Below are 25786 nucleotides of genomic sequence, written 5' to 3' on the forward strand. Positions count from 1 at the left end.
GCTGTTTGACTCCTCTCTGTTGCTCTCTTCCCCCCCCTCCCCCTCTCTCTCTCTCTCTCGCTGTCCATATTCTACTGATCTTCTCTGTTGTTGGTACTCTCTTGATCCTCTTTCCCTCTGATATTCACATTGCGTTCCTTCTCAACTACATTCAATCTCTGCTGTATCTCCATGTTTTTTTTATCTTCTCCATCTTTTATTCTACATCACCATGCCCTTACATTGTGTTATCCTTTTTTCTACACATCCATCTTTTCTAAATCCCTCCACTTTTCCCTGTCAAATCTACCTGTCCCCTCCTGTATTTTCCTTCCCATATCTCATATACTCTTCTCATCTTTAACTCTGTTGTCTTCCTCGTTGTTACCATCTCTCTCCTTGGCGTCTGCTCAGTTTCGGGGACGCCTCGCTGTCTTCTGCCTCCACCCTGGAGCACATACCGTCCTCGGCTGTGGCGCGCCCTCGGCCCCTGGTCCGGCAGCAGAGCCTCCAACAGCCCCTCACCCACCAGCCCCCACCGGGTCCCAACGACCCCCCGGCCACCTCGCAGAGCCTGGGCCAGCTGCACACAGGCCCAGGCGGCGGGGGCCACCGCGGGGGCCCGCGGGGGGTCCGGGGGAGTCCGGCTGGAGCCTCCCGGTACAGAGGGGCGGGGGCGGGCCGATCGAGGTCGAACCCAGGCAGCTGGGACCACATGATGGGACAGATCCGCAACAGAGGTCTGGACGTCAAGTCATTCCTGTAAGTGTCATGGTGTCTGCTCTTCTGTACTATGTTGCATCAGGCTAGCTTGACAGTCGATATATTCTAACTCTCAATTATCTCTCATTATCGCTGGTGCTATGTGCGTCACTTTCAAATTACTTCTGAAGATATCAGCCACCCTCCTGATCTTATTTTCAGGCTTTTGATGACTTTGTCATGTGTGTCATTATGTATCACAACAAAGGTCACATTGACCTCTCGGTTAGCACATAGCCTCTGTGAATATGCTGCACAATGATTTTTGGAGGGTGCTTCGGTCCTTATTTGCATTTGTATATATTTGTGTTTTTGTGTGTTTATGTGTGTGTGTGTGTGTGTGTGTATGTGCGCACCATAAAATTAAACTGGACTCCTGTACAGCTCAGTACAGGCATATAGATAGTTCTGTGTTTGTTTCTGTGTGATTCTGTGTTTATCAATTATTGCATGCGTGCATCATGATGGCCGCACAGGTTGAGCAGCAGCATGTAGGGACTATTAAAAGGTTAACCGCGACTATATTGATCTCTTGTGTCCAGAATCATGACAGTACAATACTGATGGATTAGTATCATCAGTGCAGAGGAGGTATGAAAAGGCACAGGTAGTTAGGCAGCATTGGCCAGTTATTTAAAGGATAATTGTCGTTATTTTCAACCTGGGCCTTATTTTCCTAGTTTTTGCCATAATGACAATTGATTGTGTTCAAAATTTCGTCATTACTTCACTGTAGAGCTTTACAGGGAGTGCTGCTCTCCAGTACACACCCACAGGGCCAAAGCAATCTCCAACAATTGAACCCAAAAAGCGACTGTGTTCAAAATGTAAGAAATTCAGGAAATAGGAAAATAAGGCCCAGGTTGAAAATTACTAGAATTATCCTTTAAATAGTGAGACAAATGTTAAATTTGTTCATTCAAATACATTTTAGGTATTATTGTTATATATACTTGTATTTTCACAGACTTTCACAGACTGTAGTTTGCATACTATTCATAATCATACCATCATCATACCATAGACTCTATCTACCATCCCCCTTGATACAGTTTCTCCAACAAGAGCCCAAACAGAGTAATGCATAAAAACATAATGTTGGCCATCAATATCCATAACCCTAAACCACACCAGAGTTCCAGAGAATTTTTTATTCTTTTACCCCCCAGTCAGACAAGATCGTTGCAGGATCGATGGTGTCAACGATTTTCCGATTGATCTGTTATTGAACAGAATGGCTGTCGATGTGTTTGTTTGAGATACCAGGCACGGAGCGCTCTACTCCTCTGCCTGAGTAGAATGATAGATTACAGATGATGCGCTCTACAAAGCAGCCTCCTGTTAACGGTACTCTCCTCCGACCACCTACACACAAACACGCATATATAGACACACACACACACACACACACACACAGACAGCCTCTACCCTCTTCCACTTTTACTGTCTGCCCCATTAACAGCATCTCCTGGCCAGTGACCTCCTTCCCCAGTGAATCATCATTCAAATAAGGCTGGGCAGATATATAGGGCATGGAGAAGTGGCCTTGCCCCTATCCTCATGAATCTCCCTGGACCAAACGCATCAGTTGTTGACCCCGGGGGGGATATACACAGCAGACAGAGGGAATACCATTTAATGCGTTTGCGATCAGCGGGGCATGAACAACCAAATACTATCTGTTATCCACCACTTTCAGCTGCCGCGTGTCTCCGGGTGCGTCGCACACTGTGGTAACTGAATCGCCCCAATTACATTTCCAATCAATAGAACTAGTGTAGGTGGTAATGATTCCACCGCCCTCCGGTTGAAGTGCGCCCTTCTCTTCGGTCATCTATCCAAATCCATTCAACCTAATCAATGAGCCTCATGTCGGCAGTGTTAACACATCCCTGGTGGGCTGCTGTCTCTCATCTTGTCACCGATACCGCTTCACCAAACAGCCGTTTGTTAAAGAAGGAATGCACCACAAGAGAGAAAAAACACTCAGATGCAAGCTAGGAAAATATGTGATTAAGACACAGAAATTGGATGAAATAGAGATAAAAGATGAAGTATTTGGATCAGAGAGAAACTGAGGAGAAACAAATGTGCTGCACATAAAAAACACCTTATATGCTAATGAGGATGCATGAAGATGAATCAGGATATTAGAATGATGTATATCTTTGTACTATTTCATATAAACTATGACTTTTATACTAGGAGACGTGGTGAAAAACACTTTTAGCCCCATTAATAATACACAACCAAAGATGATAGATAACACTTATTCCTGAAACTTCATGTCAAAACAAAAATAAAGAACAATGAGAAGCCGCACGGGGGAAGGATGATGATTTAAAACGTACTGTGGGAAAAGAGAAAAAAAGAGGAGGTTGGAGAGACAGACAGTATGGGAAGCCAGAATAGAATAACTCACCTCACTGCTTTACAACTTTATAGAATGCCAAGTAGAGGAGCCGAGGCCCTGAGGATACCCAGAGGAGTGTGTTGTGTATGTATCTGTGTGTGTGTGTGTGTGTGTGTGTGTGTGTGTGTGTGAGCGCGTGTGTGTGTGTGTGTGTGTGTTTTAAAGAACAGTTGTGTGCAAATGTCTATTCGTTAAGGTCACTGTTTGCATGGCCTCTAGAATTCATGGTGCAGCATACTTCAGTAATACTTAATTTAAATTACTTCAGGCATGTTTAGCTGCGGAATAATAGCTGAAAATCAACAGGATATGTTTCTTTGTTGTTGTTTTTTTTTAGTTCATGCCACCTCAATTTTCATGGATTTGTTTTGCTTTCACTCTTCTACTTTCTTTTCTTTTTTTCCCCCCATTTCATTTCAGTTGTCTACTTGTTTTTTTTTACTCTCAACCAATCCAACTACCTCTCTCAAGCTCTTACCTTTCTATTTTTACAACTTTCTTTGTCTGTGAAACAGAAAACAGAAGATGATAGAGCTGTGAATGCATCAGTGGATCTCAACCTTTCCGTTGCCGAGGCGCACACCTAAGCGAAGCAACACATTTTGTAAACACTGTCTGGCACTGCCGTATCTATAGTGCATTAAAAGGGCGCTCATAAAAAATTATAATGCACTCAAAATGCTCTATTGTCAGAACACATAATGTTTACTGATGCATTATATCACCACTCATAAAATATTATAACTTATAATGAATTAGAAGAACTTATGGTCTTATGGATGTTTATGATTAGTTATCTATCCGAGGTTGTCTGATGAAGGATATCATTTATTATCATCACTTGTATTCCAGTGAGACACCTTATGCTACAAAACCACCACCACCAAGTATTATACGTGCTTGTAGTATACTAACATGATCCATACAGCATCATAAGTTACTATTGTCTTTATTAAGAGAAGTGAAATGCAAAATAATGCATGTGAAATAAACTATGGAACATTTACTGTAAGTTTCCACTGTCTTCTAAAGTGATAATGTTGAGTGACAGATCTTAAAACATGTAACATTAATAAGATGTTTGTACTTATAATTCCTTATAGGTTACATCTACTGTTTGGCTTTGCTGATATAATGAATCAGCAAGCATGTGTTCTTATAAGCCTAGTCATAAGGCATTGTGAGTGCATCTTAATTCCTTACAGGTGTCCTTATAATGCACTATACATATGCCAGTCATAGAAAGTGTTACCTAAATTTCAAAGGCAGACAAGTATTGATTACCTGCATAATGCATGTAAAACCTTGTATGATCATACAAGGAGCAGCAGCACACGGTCTGCTGGATTTGACCCACATTGCATGAACTTGGAAGAAGATTAATGAAGACAATATTGTAATTTTGACTTCAAAATTAGTGTGAGCAAAATCTCAAAGCACACCTGAGCTCACTCCACAGCACACAGGTGTGCCTTGTCACACGGGTTGAGATGCACTGGAATGGACTGAGCCACTGTTAACTCAAAATAATATCTTCACAGCAGTTTACTACCTCTCCCCACTCTCTCCTTGTACTTGCAATGCATGTTTGTATGACTGTTGTGTGTCTGTGTCTGTCTGTCTGTGTGTTTGTGTGTATGTCGGCGTATGTGTATGTGTGCGCGCGTGTGTGTGTGTGTCCCTGTGCCTGTTTGCCTATATATCTGTGTGTCCTGTGTTGTGTTGTGTGTCTGTGTGTCCAGTGAGGGGAAGATGGTTGTTTTGTCTCTAGCAATTGGGCTGGCTGAACAGGATGACTTTGCCAACCTGCCAGATCTACAGGAAGCACCAGCATGCCAAGAAAACCAAACCACACCAGAAAAGAGGTACTGGCTGAGAGAGAGAGAGAGCGAGAGAGAGAGAGAGAGAGAGAGAGAGAGAGAGAGAGAGAAAATGAGAGAGAGAGAGAGAGAATGAGAAACCCTGGTGAAAATGAAATTGGGTTAGTTAGGCTCAAAAACAAGTTGCTGAGTTAGTTATCTGTCATAAAGTAGTGGAAGGGTGCGTCACGATGTAATGATGTAATGATGTGTAATATAAAGTATAATGGGACTATTTGTCTCTGTCGTGCCGCTGCAGTGGTCCACAATGGGGGATGACCTGGAATTCAATAAGGAAATGAAAAGGAAATGAGAGCTGATGCCCATTAAGTCAAGAGTTGACTGGAATGGCTGGGACGTTTTCATGTTACCGGCAACAAAACTGCTTTAAATATTGTTAATTGTACTCAGAGGAGGTATGAGTAGCAAAGCAGACCAGGACTGACTAGTTTTAACCAAACCAAACATACTGCTTTTTCACGATTTGAGTGTACATTTGACCGAGAAACAACTTTTTCATAAATATTTGAAAATCTTTAGTAAAGATATTAAAATGTTATTAAATAGATGATGTTTTGCTCACATTACCATTTCTGTCTTGTCTTGTCTGTCATATTAGATCGTTTTCTTTACCACTGCCTATAGCGTTGTTTTATTGCAACTGGACTTCCATCATTTATCTAATGGCTTTGCCTCAATCCTTTTCCTTCTGTTTACTTTTTCCCTTTGCCTTTCCATTCGCTTGTGTTTTCTCTAAAATTCTCCACATATCTCTACATGCTCTTTCCACTTCCAAATTTTGGGCCCTCTTGTCCCTTTCTCATATTCTCTAAGTCATTCATCCAGCCCTTCGTTAGTCTGCTTGGCTGCAGCTCTTCTTCACTGGCTCAAAGTGGGTTTGATCTGAGTCTTAGGCGCAGGAGTAGGGGCACGCTCATTATTTGGAAGTATGGTTCCTCGCATGAAACACCCGTCTAAAAATATGCCAACCTCTCATCTGCCAGTGATCCCACAACAGCTGTCAGAGACTAACACACGTTCTCTCAGCCAACTCCCTGCCGGGGGAAACAGTCAGGACCACCCTTATGGTGAACAAATGACTAAATAGGCTCTCCTGTTATCACACGAGACTGTTTCAGAGCTGGAGTGCCTCACCCACTGCTTCAAGAATGGTAGACTGAACATAAACCAACATAGACATCCCATCAGATTTTTCGGTGTGATGTGTTCTCGAGGATGCAGTGTGCTTTTTTTTTTCTCTAGAAGAGCTCCTTTTAAATTGTGAAGTTATATTTCTTAAAGTGTGCTAAGTTTTCTCGAAACTCCTCTGCATTTAAGTGTGCCGTTCTAACTAGGTCATCTGTGAATTTTTGGCACAAGAAGAATAGCTCTCTGTTTTAGAGGAAAAGATGAGATCTCTGTGAAGATGAATTCTTCATTTGTTTCATGTTCATGCAACGGCGGTGACCTTTTTTGTTTATGCCTACAACGATTCTCCGGCCTTGAAATGGCTGCAGCGTGGCCCCAGCGGTGAGGGCCGGCCTGCCCCTTGTTCCCCTCCATCCGCTCCTTCTCGCTGTATGGAGGTCTGTCAAGCACCTTAGCTTTAATCACAGCCAGCCGGTGCGCGCTACTACCCTCAGGGGTCGCGTGGGCCAAGTTGTCTAGTGTCCTTCCACAACTAATAACAACTCTCCATCATCATCTCTGTCCATCTCTCTGTTTCTCTAGTTACCCCTGTGAGCTCCCTGTGCCCCTCCGCTTGCTCGCTCCCGGCCGTTTGATAGAGCCCAGTGGACTGAGGATGATGGAACACGATGATCCCACCAAGAATATATGTGAAAAGACAGACAGTGTCAGACAGTGAGAAAGAGAGAGAGACATAGAGAGAGAGACAGAGACAGGGAGAGAGAGAGAGGGAGAGGGAGGGAAATCTTTGCTCTCAGCTTTCTAGAAAAATGTGCTGTGAGACAAAAATAGACATTCCCAGAGAGATTTGAGATTTTAATGCTTTATTAATGAAACCAAATACAGCTTGGAACACAAATATCTCCAAACACCAAATCTAATGATAGAAAAACAATAACCAGATTAAAGCATAATATAAAAACCCTCTGCACTTTTAGATCAAGTCTGTATTTGTTCAAACAGTCAAACATGGACAATAAAGAAGCAGACCGAGTGGCACCTTGTTGTCATGCAGCAGCTCCATCTCTCCCATTCATAAATGCAATAGTAAGAAATATTTAGATACAAGTATTATATGAACACATAATAAATGTGTCATTAGGATTCAATCAATAGTCACTAATGTGTCTTACAGCTGAAACTCTTAGGCATTATGATTATCTTGTAGTTCAAATAAAGAAACTTCTCGTCTCTCCCTGTCAGAGGGAAATTTGTTTACATAAATGGAGAGATAAATGCCTTGTCTATTCTTAGGGAGGGTCTGTGCAGCAGACAGAAAGACAGTGGTGTGCACTCAGATTTTGAGAACTGTTCAAAGCTTGGTAGGCAACATAACATGGAGGAATAATCTTTTATTTACCTCCTGTTGCTCAGTTAGAAACTAAAACTAATCAGAGTTGCAGCACGGCCCATTTCAGTCAATGATAGCTGAGCTCTGTCTGCTCACAGATACGTGTGCAAATCAAAGGGGTGGGGGTGGGGGGAAGGGGGGTTGACAATAAAATCACCCCTGAACAAATTTGAACAGTGTTCATTATCATCAAAGTATTGGGTTGTGTGAAACATTTAGTGTTAATCAAAGATTAGGGATGCAGCACCAACTATAGCTGTTGCCTACAAATGCTTTCTTCTGTTTACTCATAAGATCCCATAAGACACTGGAAGCTGCGATTAGTGGTAATTATGTTATTGTCAAAGGACACAGCTGATCTGTTATCTACTGAGAATGACAGTGTTCTTATTGCTGAGTGTTAACTGAATGCTCTTCCAAGCTGTTATGTGGAGCTGCTGTTCATTGAATTATGTAAGTCACTGCACTGGTGGCTTTTGGCCACTGTTAGACTGACCTAAGCCCCGCGGTTGACTGGACACAACCACCCACCTGCAGAGATCTATGATGGAAGCTCTGAAACTGTCAGTGTTATTATCATCTCAGAAAGCTGCTGTTGCATGGCAGAGCCAGGTCTTAATGAGCTTAGAGAGTCACCGCACACAGAAGCCCATCAGAGAGATGAACATAAATAAAGCTTATACTCAGAGAGCTGTCCTAGGTCTCCTACTGGCTCTGGACAACATCCATTCTGAAGGTTTAGTTTGTAGAAAAAGCTGCTGTGCACCAGTTCCTGAAGTGGAGCATATCAAGGTCTCCATTCCTACACAACAAACTAGAAATGTGTTGTGGCCATACAGAATGTGAATGGGATGTTTAAATAACCAGCTGGATAGAGTGTGGACCATTGTTCTCAAACATTGGTATACACTATAGGGCTGCACAATTAATCATAGATAATTATATATCGCAATTTTGTGTTTCCGTGATTAATAATCATGTATTTCGGCGATATCTGAAGTGTATTTTCAATTTCCCTGAAAGTCCCAGTGTGGTACAGTGAGCGCTTCCTTTGAATGATGAACCTGCACCAATGTGACCAAAGTGAAAGTTACACGGAGAAGCAGACAGCTCCAGTGGGAAAGAAAGAGAGAAACCTTACATAGACTGTCTTTGGAAAAACGTAGCTATGAGCAAAGTGGAAAAGAATGGATTGGCCTTTTCCCAAGTCTGAACGGGAAAATGTTGCTAAAAGTGGATCGTCCGTCATTTGGAGATACTTTGGTTTTAAACCAGATGATGACAAACAAGTACAGATTGTGTGCAAAGTTTGCCTTAGGGTTGTAGCTGTGCCACAAAGTAATAAAGTGGTAATAAAGTATTTAGTATTTGAGTTTTGTAAACAGTAAGAGTGAAAACAAGACTTTCTAGCTGCTGCTACTTTGAGAAAGACTGCACTAGACAAACTGAAAAAGTGCAGTTAAGGTTAAGTTAAGTTAAAATAATGTTTCCGGAAACCACAATTTGAGCAAAATAATCGGGATTATCTTTTTTGCCATAATCATGCAGCTCTAATACAATATATGCCATTCGATGGGTGCAGTTTTGCAAAGTGCCTTCCTACATTGTTAGTATGGGTGGCCACAGTGAGAATCGAATTTCCAGTCCTGGCATTATTAGTGCTATACTCCGCCCGTTGAGTTACACAACACCACACTGTACTGTACTGTATAAATCACGCAGGAAGTGGTTGCCACCCTCTATCAGCTAGCAGATCCAACCCTTTAAGTTGTGTGTCTGAGCCAGCAATCAGAGTGAGTCAAGCCTCCTAATGACTCTCCAGGCCGGCCACTGGTCCCCATGGCAGCCGCTGGAGCCGGCCGCAGCACAGGAGGAAAGATGATTGGGAAGGAGCAGCGATGTAGGTCAGCACAAACGAGGCATCTTTTTTAAAAAACCTGTCAGATCTATGTCTGGAGCTCATTCACCATTTCCCCGGTCGGTCGAGGCTTGTGGCTAAGAACAGAGAGCTGATTTAAGAGCGCCAGTTAAAGAAAAGTGAGGGGAACGTGACAGTAAAGGCGACTGGTGTGCAGTGGAAAAATCAACACCCTCAAACCCTTTTTCACCAACTTTTATGTTTATTGACTGGAAAGGATATGACCACTATGGGTTCTCTCTTATCCCTCTTTATGCATTGAGTGTGATTTGTAAAAGTCAATTGTTGTGTGCAGCTCCCAGGGGGATGTGGGTAAATTTCGAGAACAAGGCGGGAGAAGTGTATTCAAAGAGCATCAAGCGAGACGAGTGTTGTAGATGGCTCCATTAGTCGTATTAAGCTTGCGTGTCGAGGGGGGCGGCGGCCGAGCGATTTGTCCCTGTTGGCGTGGAGCGCTGAGTGGGCCGACATCGGAGCCCAGGCCTCATCCATCATAGGCACAGCGACCCCATATTGTATTGTATGGTCTCCTGGGGCAGCGTATGATCAGCAAGACCCATACATGTTTATGGATACACACTTCCAAGCCGGGCCCTGCTCTTAACCCTCATCCTTCATGTTCCCGCCCGTCCGTTCCCCTCTCCCTCCCACTCTGCTTCCCGTTCCTCTCACCACTCCCCTCATCAGCTTCCTCGCTCATGCCTTCCTTCTGTACCCCTCATTTTGTTTCTCACTAACAATCTGTCTCCTCAGCTCTCCCTCACTCCCTCTCTCCACCTCTGCCTGCCTTCTCCCTCAATCTCTCTTCCACGCTTTATCTAATCTTATCTATTAAACCCTTTTTTCTTACTTTCCCCCCCGTCGTTGTGTCACTCCGTCTCCCTCTCTTTCCCCCTCTTCCGTCGCTCTATCTCTTTATTCATCTAATCCACCCTCCCCTGGGGGTGTTGACTGGCGTTGTGATGGGATGATGTCAGAGCAGCGCTCCTCTGTCAGTGTAGATGACTGTCAGCTTGGCCAGACTTGGATACATCTGCATCATTGCTGAATATCAGGACAAGGGAATGAGATTCCCTCTGGACAGTATACACACATGGATATAGGCGTGCATTCACACATATCTACTCACACACATACAAACACACACACAAAGAAACACACACATGGGTTTGCTGTAACAAAATGGGATCACTTTTTAATCCCTTTGCTAGGTGTCTGCATTGATATTTGAGGTTTTGCTGCTATTGTATGTATTGAATATACAATATAATACTTAGTTCCGCCTCTTGCTTGGTTCATTCACTTGCATTTAAATGATAAAGAAGTAAAATATTATTTCCAGAGCATACTGTTTTCTCACATGGAGTCTGTCTGCCAGCTCGAAAAGTAAATGTAATAGATGACAGTCACTTCATCTCTTAGCTCATATCCTAAACCAGGTTAATTTAATTATGTTAGCATGGGGGCTAGATTATGAAAATTGAAATTGATGGAGTCTCCGTGCATTTTCTACTTCCATTTTTGGATCTAAGCACTTAAAGGAATATATCTTTGTTTCAGATAAGCTCTCTGATCAACTTGCCATTATTGGAGGCATGTTTTATCTCTCTGTGTTCAGGATTTTGTCTGCTATGGTGCTTTTGAAATGATTCAAAGCTAGCTCATACCACCCACTAAACATACACACTGTGCTAAAGCACAATATACTTGACACAGAGGTGAAATAGCTACCAGTCTTCTTGTTGCACAGTTTAAGTTGATCAAAGAGCTTATTTGTCAAAAAGTCAGATGTTTTCCTTTAACACTACTGTAATCAATGAATGATACATTTGAGCTGAGGTTTTACAGCAAACCGAACACTGCAGTTTCAACCACAAATTAAAAATTCAGCAAGTAGTTGTGTCCTGTCATGGAAGTTAAGGGTTTAGATTACAAAATGACTTGTGAATTTCTCATTTTGCATGATTTATTTGAAATGAATTTATTTTTTTATACACTTGACCGCAGATATTTCCTAGTTAGTGACATCAGAACTCAGTAAGTTCGAGAATTCGGGGTCCACAGCCATATGGACCTGAAAGCAGATGTAAACAGTATTTTCAAGTAGGGAACTCGTATCCATATTTATATGACATGAATACAGAATACGTTCACACATTGTGATTTTATGTAGTGTCAGGAAAACAAAGACCCAGCCACAATGTATCCATTGTTACAGTTGCTGTAATGTGAAATTGATGCTCTACTGATTGTTAAGACTTCTTTAGAGAAGGATATTGTGCATATTGATTCATTCAGCAGCTGGAAGATGAGAACATGCCACTGCTTGTTTGTTGTGCAGGTAGACTGTGGTTGCTATAGTGTTTACTCCCATTTGATTATAGCACTCACAGATCAGCACAAATAGGGAGGTAGCACTTTCGCTAATGGAACTGTTATTAGACCAGAGCTGTGAAGGATTGGTAACATTATAATATTTGTTATTACTCTAAGGCTAAGTTAACTTATCAGGGTTTCCCATGAAATCACAAGAACGATTCATTGGCAAATAACTAAGAAATTGTTAGAAGTGATGCCTAGTCAGTTGCAAAAAAAGTCAGATTTGGTGTCTGTGTAAAATCTACCTGTGGTGCAACCTGATACAAGGTGGCAGGATGTCAAAGGTTATCATTTTAGCACACTTTAATTCAGAGTTCATTTTAAATTTTTAGCTTTTGAACATAATATAATTTGCACAAATTGTAGACTCCCGTGTAGACTCTATTCTGCTATTGGTGGCATATTACACAATACTCATTCTGGGTATCTATATATATTCATGTAGCGTTGGAAAAATTAATGCAGTTTTTAGAACTGCTCAGAATCAATCAAATGGATAACTGAAAGCGACTAGCTGGATTCTGCCTGTGGGACACCAACTGAATCGCCCACTCCTTAATATTTGATCTAGATTTGCTCCCCTCAGCTCTCACCCATCAGACTGGCTAGATTTAGAAAATAGAAACTCTTCGTCTGCTCCACAAAGCGCACATTTGGATTCTTAAGTGCCATCTCTTAGCAAACAGACTTAAATAGACCCTCTCTTGCAGATGGCAGCTGGATGCTCCAGCACAACAGGCATCCTATTAGTTTCCTGTTACCCAGCTAGGAGGAAGCATGGAAGAGGACAATATTGTCACAATGAAGCAAGATTGGGATATATAACACATGTGTGTGAATACAGGAACACACTCGTGCAGCTTCCTGCAGGTGAGACGCTAACTGGGACTGCACGTCATCTTCCCAGCTTCCCTGAATCTCTGTGAAGATGTTGTCCTCTCTTGCTCTTCCTCCTTGCTGCCAGACCCTTGCTTGAATTTTAATTTTCCTAATCCATTCTCCTCTCCAGTAATCACTCACATGATATACCTTTATCACAGCTGGGTAAGTGGAGCAAGTTCTTTTCCCTTATTCAACGTTTTTTAATCATTGCTAAAAACCCATGGACTCCCCAATACACACACACACACACACACACACACACACACACACACACACACACATCCGTAGGAGGAGAGAAAATGTCTCTGTGTTGTCCCTGGGGATGTAACAAGCTGCTTTGTCCAATTACACGGTAGATGGCTTACATCTTTGTCCTAGATAGAGGTGATGAGGTCAGAAGTCAGAGTTTCAGCACTTCAAATCAAAGGGTTCTTTCTCTGGGGATGTTGCCCTGGACCTCCATAAAGTGCGTGTGTGGGTGGGTGTGTGCGTGTGCGTGTGCGTGTGCAATCATCTTAAGTACAGACGCGGTTCAGACTAAGGCAGGGTTTGCTCTGATAGCAGTGTAGCTTTACCGGGGGAAAGGAGTAACTCATAGATGCTCATTTCTGTCTTTGCCTGTTGTTTTGAGTATCATGGCCAAAGGTTATTCTGCACTTTTTTGGCATTTATGTACAATGAATCAGCCTTTTCCAGCATGAGCTCACATATGCCCGGAAGGGGGGTCGTGGTGTTTTTGCAGGGTCAGAGGGTTGGAGTGTAGGTATAAGGGAAGTCAAAGAGCCTTGTGAGTCTGTTTCAAAGTCTTTCATAATGTCTGGTCCCTTTGCCCTGGGGGCTTTTGCTATTTTCAATACACCTCTCACTATGGAAACTTCTTGATTTTTATTGCCCTCCTCTGAAGGTTCCAGTTACCATGGTTACTCTAACCCAGTGTAAAATACATGATCATGGTAGCGAGTACAACCTTAAGTGGGAGCGCACATTTCAGTAGTCATGGTTACTACAACCCCTAAAGGATAAATTATGTAACCGGTGTTGTGTTTTAGGCAAGGTAGTCGCGAGCGAGCATGAAGGGGCAAGTGGTCTGTGCATTTATTTTCCTACCTGCACAGCCACAAATATTTACCCTTCTATTTTCCAATAGCTCCAAAGTTTATCACTGTAGCTTTATACCTGTACAGCAATTCTTTACTTTTATTACATAGATGTGAATCGGGCTGTGTGTGTATGTGTGTGTATTAGTGAGTGGGGGTGGTCGGGTATCTCTTGACCAGCATGTGTGTGCATGGAATGAATGAGTGAATGCAGTGTGTATGTCAAGTCAAGTCATACATTTCATACACAGGAAAACTCAATGTGCTTTACACAAAAAACTATGAGAATAGCAGTAATAACAGCAAGAAATACATTTAAGATATAAAAAAAACCCTGCATATATTTAAAAAAATAATATAATTCAGCTATGTGTGGTGGGAATTTTGGGAATGGGAAAGGAGCTATTCTTCTTCTGCTCTCCCCAGCTTTACATAAGAGTGTTTTGCAACACGCCCCATTTTGGTCTCTAAACTGGACAAAGGTAATATGAGGATATTATCATGGGTCTGGATGAGATATTGAGCATTCATCATCCTCACCAACAGTGCCCTGCTGGTGTGTGCCTGTTTGTGTGTGTGAGTGTGTGTGTGTGTGTGTGTGTGTGTGTGTGTGTGCAGGTGTGTGTATCTGTACATATTTGAGTGTGAGTGAATGTGTACATTTACTTTGCATGGATGAACTCACCTCTCTGCCACAGCCAGTTGCCATCCCAATTGCTCTCTGTCCCTCAGGCCGTTGCCGTGTCAACAGTCCTCATTCTGGGATGCTCTGTGCAGCAGCAGGCTTATATCTGCCTCTCAGGGCAGCTTCATGTCACCATGGGCTCTATTTTCATGATGGTGCATGGCGCATGGCGGTGAAGTGGCATTTTCGTCCGGTGCAGACAGGTTTTTTTCTCACCTGCACCAGTTTTGTATTTTGGGCTAAGTGGGAGGAGAGGTGCAGTTGGGGGTGTGTCAGTAGCAATCAAGGGGGACAGTGCTATTTTGGTGTCAAAGATACCGGGATTTGCACTTGTGCCGCCCACCTGCTCTGCGCCCGCATTTAAAGGGAAGGAAAAGAGGTGATTTGATTGGTCATGATGACTCCAGCTCCTACAACACCTACTGATAATGTTTTCCTCCTAATCCCACCCCATTACCAGCTGCACCGCAGGTGCTTTGTGCACCTCTAGCCACGAAAGTCAGACGCTACGCCGCCGACTGCGGTTTGCGCCATTGATTTATTAAAATAGAGCCCCATATGTTAACATTCACATTATTGCGCAAAAACCAGGCTCTTGCACTATGCGCCGCTTTGTACAGCGCAGTGTTTACCCACTCCAGCACACTCGTGGTGCTGTACCAGCTTGCTAATAAGGAACTGTATGAGGCTAAATGATATCAGTAGCTAGATCTCTACCTGTAGGTCTACCCACTGTCATTGGCTGCGCTCTCAAAGGTCAGCGCATGACAAGTTCAAAGTTCAACAAATTTGAATTTTTGGCGCATACATTAGCACAAAGACATATAGCCAGCAAAAAATCTGTCTCCAACTCAATGGCCATGGCGCACCCAAAACCTTTATTACACAATAATATGAACACTCTTTCCTCCTCCAGGAGTGCAGCGTGTTTGGATAAGTGAGACAAGCAGATTATTGAAATATATTGAATTACTTGTCTTAAAATATGACACATGCATGTATTATTATTTTAATTCAATCACTTTGTATTTACAGCTTAGTCAAATTTGGGCTCTGATATAAAGAAATTCACAGAAAAGTCAATAAAATGTATACATACTGTGAAGAGACATTGGAGATGTAATTAATGATGTATTTTTAGTTGATGAATTAGGTCATCAACCTGAAGCTAGGGAATTCCTTTCCCCCCCTGGTTTCTTATTTATAAATCCTCTCTCTGGCTTTCATGTTCTAGTTCTTGACAGATCTCTCTTCCAATCCTCAAAGAATGAGGATATCTATAAAAATGGGAGACGCTTAATTGCTGTAACTGCATTCAGCTGCCTGCTGGACCAAATGACCAACTGTTTTTTTGTAGTTTGTATTAACTTTCATTGTATGTCATATTATCTTGTCTTTGACACACTGTTTTTCAATTATTCATCTCTTTTCCTGTCTCTGCCTGTTGAACTTCTGATCTTTTAACACAATCGTATCTGTCTGTTTGATCTTGAATAGACAGGACTTACAGTATCTTCATGTTCTGTTCATTTATTGTTCATTCAACTTCGTCCACTGGTTGCCTTTCCTATAGCAGTTGACTGTATTTGACTTAATGCTGTGAAATAACGATGCAAATGCTTCAAAGACAGACAGACGTGCTGGTTGAGTCTATGCCTCAGTAGACTGCAGCAGGCAACAAGCGGTGAATGTATGCACAGTTAGGAAAAGGCTTGCATAATATAAGCAGGCAGCAGCGAGTACATCAGTTTTTATTTGCGCTGTATAAGGTAGTGCATGTGCTTCTGGGCTGAGCTGATATATAGCCAAACCTTCACTGTAGCACAGTAGAGCGCGATGCAAGTCTCCACTGTAAATAATGGAGACATCGCCAGGCTGACTTTATGTAAGGTTCAAGATTGTTCGGGATTTATGTGGTTCCGCTCTTGTGTGTTGGGAGTTGATTTAGTACAGACCCACGACAGCCCAACCACACCTACAAGGAAGCATTTATAGACTCTTTAGGGAGAGACGGAATTGACAAGTATGTATTTATGTACTGTACAACCAAAGTGGCTGAAGGGACGTACACATAGCTGAACTTCAACTGAACTGAGTGGGTTACACATCTGCCAGCTAGTGGAGTTGGGCTGGAGAGCACAACGAGAGCAGTGCTTGACAAAAACAGAAAGGATAAACAGTAGGTTTGCAAGGAAAACCGTAATCAGCAGCCCCGATCTTAGTGTTGCCATCTCAGGAGAAATGAACAGCTGTTTTAAAACCTGACATAGTGACTATAGTTATTATCCTACATGCTAATATAACTGATTGAACAGAGCTTCCATATATATTTGACCAGGAATGGTGTGTATGTGTTTGAATACGGTGTATACAGTATGTGATGTTTTTTACTAGAGACTGTCTACATGAACGAAGATGTAGCTCCATCATAAAAACTGATACTCACCTGCACAAAAGTAGCATTAACCCTCACACTTGGGCCTTAATATATGTTCATATAGCACACAAATTTTAGTAGTAGTAACACATTGTAAAGTAACACATTGTTCAAGATTTATGGAGTCTCTAATGTGTTAGGGGTTGATACAATCGAATAACTGTCATTTTTAGCTTATAACGTTTACATTTTTGACTTGCTGGAAAAATGATCCAATCCTGTTTCAGACGTTGTTATCAGCAGATATTTGCATTAGTGACCTGTATCTGGCAAGTTTCCAATTACAACCCATTACATTTTGACTCCAGTCTACTCCTGTCTATACTGCACTATTAATGCTATGACCTGCAGATGAGAGGAAGTAAAGGCAAAGTGGGGAATCTCAATGTTTCCCTTCCACAACATATCGCTTTCTTCTCCTCTCTGCGTCTTTCTCTTTCACACACACACACACATCATACACTTGTTTGTCTCTTTGCTATACAACTGAGTCCATCTCCCTCCTCTCCTTCTCCAGCCCCCTTTCTATTTTGCTTGCCCATGTAATATGTCAATTTGCTTCCTTGTTGTGCTTTGGGGCTTGTCTCTCTGTACCAAAACCAAATCTAGTCTGTTTTGTTTCCAGGCTTTTATCCTCTCTCCCCTCCCTCGATTTCTCTTTCAGCTAAGACTTGTGTGTGTTTTGGTGTCTGGCGATGTCTCAGTCTCACATTAATTTGAGTCAGTAACCTCACTTTGTTCATTCTATTAATCCTCAGAGTCTTAACAAAGACAAATCCTCTCCACTCTTTCTCAACCTCTCTGCACAGATAAGTCTTCAAATCTATCTCTTCTTCTCGGCTCATCTTTCCCACAATATCCTCTCCTAATCTCACTTCTTCTTTTACCATTGTGTTTTTTTTTACAGCTCACCTGCTCTCTCTCACTATTTGTGTATCTCTGTGTGTCTCTCTCTCTCACACTCTCTCACTCTCTCTCTCTCTCAGAGATAAGTGCTCATTACTGTTGTCTTTCAGTATGCCTAGACTGGTGTCAGATGTTTGCCTGTTCCCTATTCATCAAATTGTTACACAATATGGGCCAGGAGCAATTCTTACCCTTCGCTCTTTTCTCTTCTCTATCTTTTCTTTCCAAAGAATGATTCCTGTTTTACTTTTCACTTTCTCTCAGTCACACTGGTGTGATTATTTTATATGATTATTATATTATGTTAAAGGTCCTTTAACATTCAAATATTACTCATACTGTAAAATAGTTTTTTTGTTGATGACATGGTTTTGTGCATGGGCAATCCTCAGTGTGTGTGAAGGGAGAGGTGGTGATGGATACACTTTCACATGTGTGTATGGTTGGGGGGGGGGGGGGGCCTCGCACATTTTTCTACACCTTCATACACCCAATTATGTGTGGAAGGTGTTTCACAAGATGTTGCACTGGTTGTGATCTGATTCCTAACACCAGCTGTTTGCCCTTACAGGATTTGTTGGATTATACAGTATATGGCAGAAATCCTACCTCATTTAGTAGAGGCCACAATGTTGATTCCTACTCAAGTATAGCAAGAAACTGTTTCTAGACCGTTGTTTGTCTATTTATTCAGTCCAGTACTGTGTCAGGCCACATCAGCGAGGCCCACTGCACTCTCTGTTGTTTGCGAGACGTGTCAACTTGTTGACTATGAGCATATGTGTGTGTGCGTGTGCGTTTGTGTGTGTGTGTGTGTGTGTGTGTGTGTGTTTGTGTCCATAATAACAGGACCCTGGGTAATAAGGCGGGCAGCAGCCCCAAAGGTCAGACCCCTGATGAGACCGGACGCCGCCACGGACCCAGCCACGATGCCAACTCCTCTGTTTCTGACTTGGCCAACTCCGTCACCAGCGACATGCTCATGGTAACACCATTAATCCAATATATTTACGGTAACAGCACTGACACGCCATGTTTGTAGCGATACCGTTTGGCACGAGACATGTTTATTGTCACATCACTAACTCATCCACCTGTCTGTTTGAACTCGTCTATCAAGTCACTCAGCAAGTCATGGTAGCACTTTACATTACGGTACACAAATGACAAGGTAATTACTGTGTAATTACATAGAAATTATGAGGAAGTAGCTAGTAATTTTTGGAAATAACGAGTAACTATTTGTGATTATAATGTGTTATTTCTCTGTTGAATGCTAGTCATTTCTGGTGATAAGTAATTATTAGCATGATAACAGTAGTACATTCATGTAGTAAGTTATGCAATCTTTATATAATATGCAATTAGTAATTAAGTAATTAATGTGTAATACTCTGGAAATATTTGCTTACTGGCCTTTCCAATACCTATTATGAAAGTGCTAGATAACACCATGGGAACTGTACTGCCAAGTAAAGTCAGACTTGACACCTCAATATTACACTGATTTTACTCTGTAGTTACTCTATTTATTGGTTGACACAACACTACCTCATCACCCTATTGAATTTTATGTAATTTGTGTACCGTAACGTAAAGTGCTATGAAAATCATAATAAATGAGACGGCTGCGAGACTTTACCATATCAGCATTCCTAATCTAAGGTGAGTGATACATACAGGTCCTGACATAAGCAAGGCCAGGGTGAGTGATAATATACTGTTTTGGTTCTGGAAAGGATAGTGAGAAAATAAAGCCAGCACACTGCGGTTCAGTTGAGCGTAGTCCTATGACACATGTTTCCTCCTCCTAAGTCTTTCATCACCAAAAAGGGTGTGAAGCCCTCACTCAGCTAACCCACCTGTAGAGCATTACAGTGACTGGAATTAATGGCCATATCTTACCTAACTGAAACATAATTATCACCGTGAAATGACACACACGGGGAGGGGGAAACAGGGTGAAGTATGCCTTATTCAGCAAAGTTGGGTAATTAGCAGTGGAAGAACATGCAGTGCTGGGAGTGCTGGGAGAATATGGCAGAGATGGGGATGAACAGTGTGTAATTATGTGGGTCTCTTGGTGTGTCTGAGGAGTTTGCGATGGCGATGCTTAATGATAATACTCATTCTGGGCGTTTTTTTTGCCAAAGGCAGCTATATGTTACACAACCCTTCTTTCATGCTGAAAATACCCATCCTGAACTCTAGAGCCACTTCTGCTGGTGTGAGAAAGGTAATGGCAATATGCAGACATTTTTCCGCAGAGTGATTTGAGTGAATGGTTGCTGTGAATAGGGGTCATGTCATTATCATAAGGTTCTTGTTAGAGTCAGGACAAGTACTGTACCTCTGCCACTGTAATGCCTCTGTAACATTACACTTTTGCATGCCTAAGTTTCTATGTGCATATTTGTATAACATGGTGTACAAGCCCTCATAACGGGGGAGTAGCTGCTGTTTCGTGCTGGAGGAGGTTTTGCATCTATTGTACGTGGGTTGTTTGGGTTTCAGAAAAAGAAGAGATTTTGAGAATTGAATGAGGGGGAGGACGCTGAGAAAAAAGAGAGCACCCAACGCAGAATAAGGAAAAAGCAATTTAGGCCAACTGTTGGTAGAGGAGAGCTGTGTAATGAAAGGCGATCGTATTTAGCGTGCAGAATGAGACTGTGCAACACCATCAGAGATGTGCGGGAGAATACAGAATTGGATATTAAATTCCTGCAACTGCACCTTGAGTAATGCCGCTGGCTCTTCCCCATCAGATAGCGCTCTTTTAACTGGATTTCTCTCCCTCCCTTCCTCCCTCCAGGCCAAGCCACTGTCAGTCAGGGGGTCTTCCTACCAAGGGATAATCTCCCTCTCATCTCCACACAGCAATGCACACTTTCTCCCCTTATCGCTCAGCAGACCCCGGCCATATGACATAACATTATGGTGGTTTTCCAGTCAGGAGCAGGGTTTTTATGGTGTTTAAGTGCAGAGTTAGTGCCCCCCTGTGGATTGGAGTCAGAGTTTCCCATTTAGTGTGGTACCACCTGTCTACTCGCCTGGAAGTGTTTAATCTGTGTGCGAACGTGCTGCGAATAGCGCCGACTTTGACCCAGTGGGCTGATGACGGTAGCTCCACTCTTGCGGTGCTACATGTACTATAGGCCTTATATCTATCCTGGTCCATTACATAACGAAAAAGCATCCTAAGAACAAGCTGATCTCTAGTAAAATGTGATTCAGTCTTGGCTAATATTGCTGAAGTGTGTTCATTATAAGCAGGGATAAAAGAGGAAGCACTGCTATACTTTTTCCCCTCTCACACCTCATGAAGTAAAACTGATTTCTAGTTATTCACCTAAAACATCTAGAAAACGTTTGGCAAAGTATCCCATTTCAAAATACAATAAAACCAGTAATAAAACCACATACAGTATGTATGTCTCTTACAATGTCGCTAAAAAATATCAAAGACCTGGAATGAAGTGAAAAAACATATTCTCCTTTTCCTCTTCTTCGTCTTTCTTCTTTCTCTTAGTTGTCTCCTGGTTCTGAGGAGGATGAACATGAAGGTCCAGTGTGTGAGAAGCTGGGTCGGATCCAGTTCAGCGTGGGATACAGTTTCCAAGACTCCACCCTCACCGTCAAAATCCTCAAGGGCCAGGATTTGCCTGCTAAGGACTTCTCCGGCACCTCCGACCCCTTCGTCAAACTCTACCTGCTGCCAGACAAGAAGCACAAGTTGGAGACCAAAGTGAAGAGAAAGAACCTCAATCCCCACTGGAATGAGACCTTTCTGTTTGAAGGTTTGATGGATTTTAGTACCTAAAGCACGTACTGTGCAAAATAAATACTCACAGTAACAGGCAGGCACACTCTAGTATGCTGTTTTCTGCTGTTTCATGTCTGTGTGCATCAACGCCTGGGGGCTGTTATGTGGTTTTATGCCTGTGGGTCTGTTTCTCTGTCAGGTTTCCCCTACGAGAAGGTGGTCCAGAGAACCCTCTACCTGCAGGTTCTGGACTACGACCGCTTCAGCAGGAACGACCCCATAGGAGAGGTGTCCATCCCCCTCAACAAACTGGACCTGGCCAACATGCAGACTTTCTGGAAGGAGCTGAAACCGTGTAGTGATGGCAGCGTGAGTAAGGAAGGGAGGGGAGGGGGAGGGGGAAAGAGGTAGAGGAAAGAAGAGAGGGAGGAGCGGAGAGAGAAGAAGATGGGACAGGATGTGACTGGTGATGTCATTCCTGGCTGCCGTGGCTTTCCCAGGGGAGATGTGGGCATGTGCTGCTGGTGGGAGAGGAGGTAGAAACAAAGAGAATATGGAGAGAGGCTGACAGGTAGATGGAGAGAACGCAGGCAGACCGAGGCAGAACAGAGACACACAGCGGGTTAAGGGTGGGAAGAAGCATTTGGGTGGGGGGGGATTAAGTGATAAACGAATGACTGTTGTGTTTATTTTCTTCCAGGGGAGTCGAGGGGATCTGCTGGTGTCTCTGTGCTACAACCCCACAGCCAACACCATCACTGTGAGCATCATCAAAGCCCGCAACCTCAAAGCCATGGACATTGGAGGCACCTCTGGTATAGATGCTCCTTCATCTTGTTGTTTCCCTTCCACATCCCAGCCTTCATAGTCTTCCTCATAAAATAAATCTGATAAGCAATATCCAGAAAATTAAGGTGTTTTTTTGGAAGAATTGTTGTTTTTTGTTCACGGGTAATTGGGGAAAACGCTGTAAAACGTCCATCTTAACAAGTCATTTAGTCTCATATTCAGCCTTCAAATCTTATTTTTCTTAAACGAAGACAAAAATTCTGTCAAAGTTGAGATCACTCTGCTTGTTTGCAATGCAGTTTCACTTGTTTCAGGAATTTTCTAGAAATGAGTGTCAATATCTTGAAACAAATCAGAAAAAGGCAGATTACTGCACTACTTTCAAGAAAATGGCTCTAGATTCTACAAAATTCTTGAAAGAAGTTGATTTGTTTGGGAGTGCAAGTGAAATTATCTAACCCCACTGGCAGATTTCTTCACTTATTTTCAGAAAAAAATGTCAATTTTAGGACTTGATAAAAGACTAAATGACTTGTTAAGATGGAGATTTCTTGCAGTATAGTTTCATCCTACATTGCACTCACCAGTAATGTGTCCAGTGAAGGGAAGCAGGAATGATACTGTCATTTGTCAGCAGCATGCAAACAGGCCCATTTCCCTCTCCCCAGACCCCTATGTGAAGGTGTGGTTGATGCACAAGGACAAGCGTGTGGAGAAGAAGAAGACGGTGGTTATGAAGCGCTGTCTGAACCCTGTTTTCAACGAGTCCTTCCCCTTCGACGTGCCCGCCCACGTGCTGAGGGAGACCACCATAATTATCACCGTCATGGACAAGGACAGGCTCAGTCGCAATGATGTCATTGGCAAGGTACCTCCTTCCCTCTTCTTTGCTCCTTCCCTCTTCTCTTCCTCTCTGTTTTCCGACTCCCAGACCAGACCGTCACCGCCGGATCACTTACCCAGTCTACACTGACCCCTGCTGGAACACACACACTCACAACTGACAGGCAGGCAAAACAGATGCAGGTTCTCATACATAAGTATGGTAAATCTGTCTGTCTGATTTTTCCATTTCAATAAATTTAGAAAATGTGCCCGGATTCCCACAGTTTTAACTTTGAACATCACTTCCAATATTAATGCAAGGAACAGTGTATTATCTCCCAATTGTTGCCTGGACACTTGTATATCTGTGAATACTTTCATGAGCAGAACAAATGTATTGACCTGAGGAGAAGATTCACATTTTCTGTGTTTTTCTGCAGACTGCATGTTATTTGTGGGCTTCCCGTGACTTCTTGAACTGCAGTATCACAAAAAAAATAAAATACATATATATATACAAATAAAAAAACATATACATGCAGCTATGCAACACATTTCAAGCTCTTGCTCAGGCAACATTTACTGCAGAATCACAGCCATTCCAAATTTCTCAGGGATTTAGTACACACACTATGGCCAAGACACATAAACAATACTTTGAACAGCTTGGTTGTTGTATAACCAACAGATTTTTTTCATAATAATTCTGTGTCTGGCAATCCACTATTTAATCCACATCCATTTTGTCTCATATATGAGTCTACATATCAGCAGCTTAAAGCTTGAGAAATGGTATAGTCCATTATATTATTGATGAAGTTGGGGAAAATGAACATAACTATGCATCTCCACCCAAACAGAGAGTATAAATACAACTTGAAGATTCAGGCTTATTATAAACCTAAATGGCCATCTTCTGCCTACCTAAAATACTGGAAGCACCATCAACCCATCCATCAAATATACTAACCCTGGGATATATTGCCACTGAAAAGTTGTCATACATCCTTACCCACAATATGCTCTTTGATTCTCGCACTTAGTTAATGACACAAGGAGATTGATACCAATTGATTCTGTGGCTTGTTTGCAGCTCCACAAGCCCCGTGCCACTGATTTCGTCAGACATTGCAAGGCTAATCTTCCAGCCTCATACTGTATATGGATGAAATATTGAGCTTTCTGTCATTCATATACACCTCATTCAGCACTCTTACCCATCCTAGCCAAATATATTAGCTCCCTAGACACAGCAGTCATAATATGTTGCCTATTATACCACACTCATAAATATCTTGGAATTGGCTGGGGGACAATGAAAGCTGCTCCCGCATTTACTGTGCCCATGTACAGATCAGCAGCTTGGGACTTTGGTTCTTTCTCGCTACATAAATGTAAGTATTATTTTTACTTAAAAACTCTGGGTTTAATCTCCATTAGTGTCAGCATTAGCCTTCCTCAAAGTGTTGCAGCAAGTGAAATCTCTCCCTCTAATGGCTCTTTTCCCGCTCTGGATTTGAGTTAAATTCCGATTAGAGTGGCAGGCTTAGTGGCGAAAGCACGGCTCAACTTAAGACTCACCGTGAGGTTTTTTTTATTTATTTTTTTCATCCCACTGTTGTTTTGGAAGGCTTTCTACAAACAACATCAATCTCTGTGTGACAGTAGATACCTGAGTCTCTCTCTCTCTCGCTCTCTTTCTCTTTCTCTCTCTCTCTCTCTCTCAGATATATCTGTCATGGAAGAGTGGCCCTGCAGAGGTGAAACACTGGAAAGACATGATGGGTCGCCCTCGTAACGCCGTGGCCCAGTGGCACGCTCTCAAGGCCTGAGACACCCAGCGATCCACCTGCCTACAAGTCTTCTCCCTCCCCCCACGACTCGGCATCGGCCTCAGCCCCTCCCCCCTCAGCACATATCTCCTAACCCCATACTGCGGTCTTTGGGCTGCTAACTCCGCATGTCATCTCTTAGTTCTCAGGCCTCTTTGATATCCCTCGCCCTCAGTCCCTGTGCCACCATCCTTAAATTTCAAGTCCCAAGTCCCACCAGACCACTCTAACCCCTCTCTCTCTGAACTTAGAGTGTCTTTGATGTCTCAATTCACATCCTCCTCTCTTCCTCCTCATGCCCTGTTTCAAAGGGATTTGTTTTTCCTCGCTACTCCTCAATAATAGATTCTTTCCTCCACCTAGTCCTGTCAGCCATTCCCACTGCTTAACATCTGAGCAGTACCTCTCGCCACCCATGAATACAAACTACCAACCAAAAAAAAAAGGATCAAACTGATGTTCCAACCATTCGTTCACTCTGAGGCGGCAAAGGGGGGGGGGCTGCCCTCAAATACACATCAGTGTGTGTGAATGAGGCACTGACCTGTGCGAGCCATTTACCCACAGGTAATGCTGAAGTCTTCTTTGCATCCACGTTGCGGCGAGGAGTCTTCCACTCTCCTCCTCTCCTGCGGTCAGGCTGCCCTGGCACTTTGTTCATGTCCTCTTCCGTTACCGTCACTCTCCTTCTGCACCCTAAAATGTCACCTGAAAAATCAGG

The 25786-nt window shown here is 42.7% G+C and overlaps 1 protein-coding gene across 1 annotated transcript; it reads left to right on the forward strand.

Annotated features, from left to right (window-relative positions):
* Positions 1–694: 694 nt before the first annotated feature.
* syt7b (synaptotagmin VIIb) lies at positions 695–25065 on the forward strand. The gene is made up of 8 exons (XM_071917195.1): positions 695–741; positions 4897–5019; positions 18706–18841; positions 21386–21653; positions 21819–21988; positions 22320–22434; positions 23077–23276; positions 24961–25065. The coding sequence occupies exons 1-8, from the start codon at positions 695–697 to the stop codon at positions 25063–25065; spliced, it is 1164 nt and encodes a 387-aa protein (XP_071773296.1).
* Positions 25066–25786: the final 721 nt, after the last annotated feature.

The sequence above is a fragment of the Centroberyx gerrardi genome, chromosome 1 (genome assembly GCF_048128805.1).
Source record: "Centroberyx gerrardi isolate f3 chromosome 1, fCenGer3.hap1.cur.20231027, whole genome shotgun sequence".
In the NCBI taxonomy this organism is placed as follows: Eukaryota; Metazoa; Chordata; class Actinopteri; order Beryciformes; family Berycidae; genus Centroberyx; species Centroberyx gerrardi.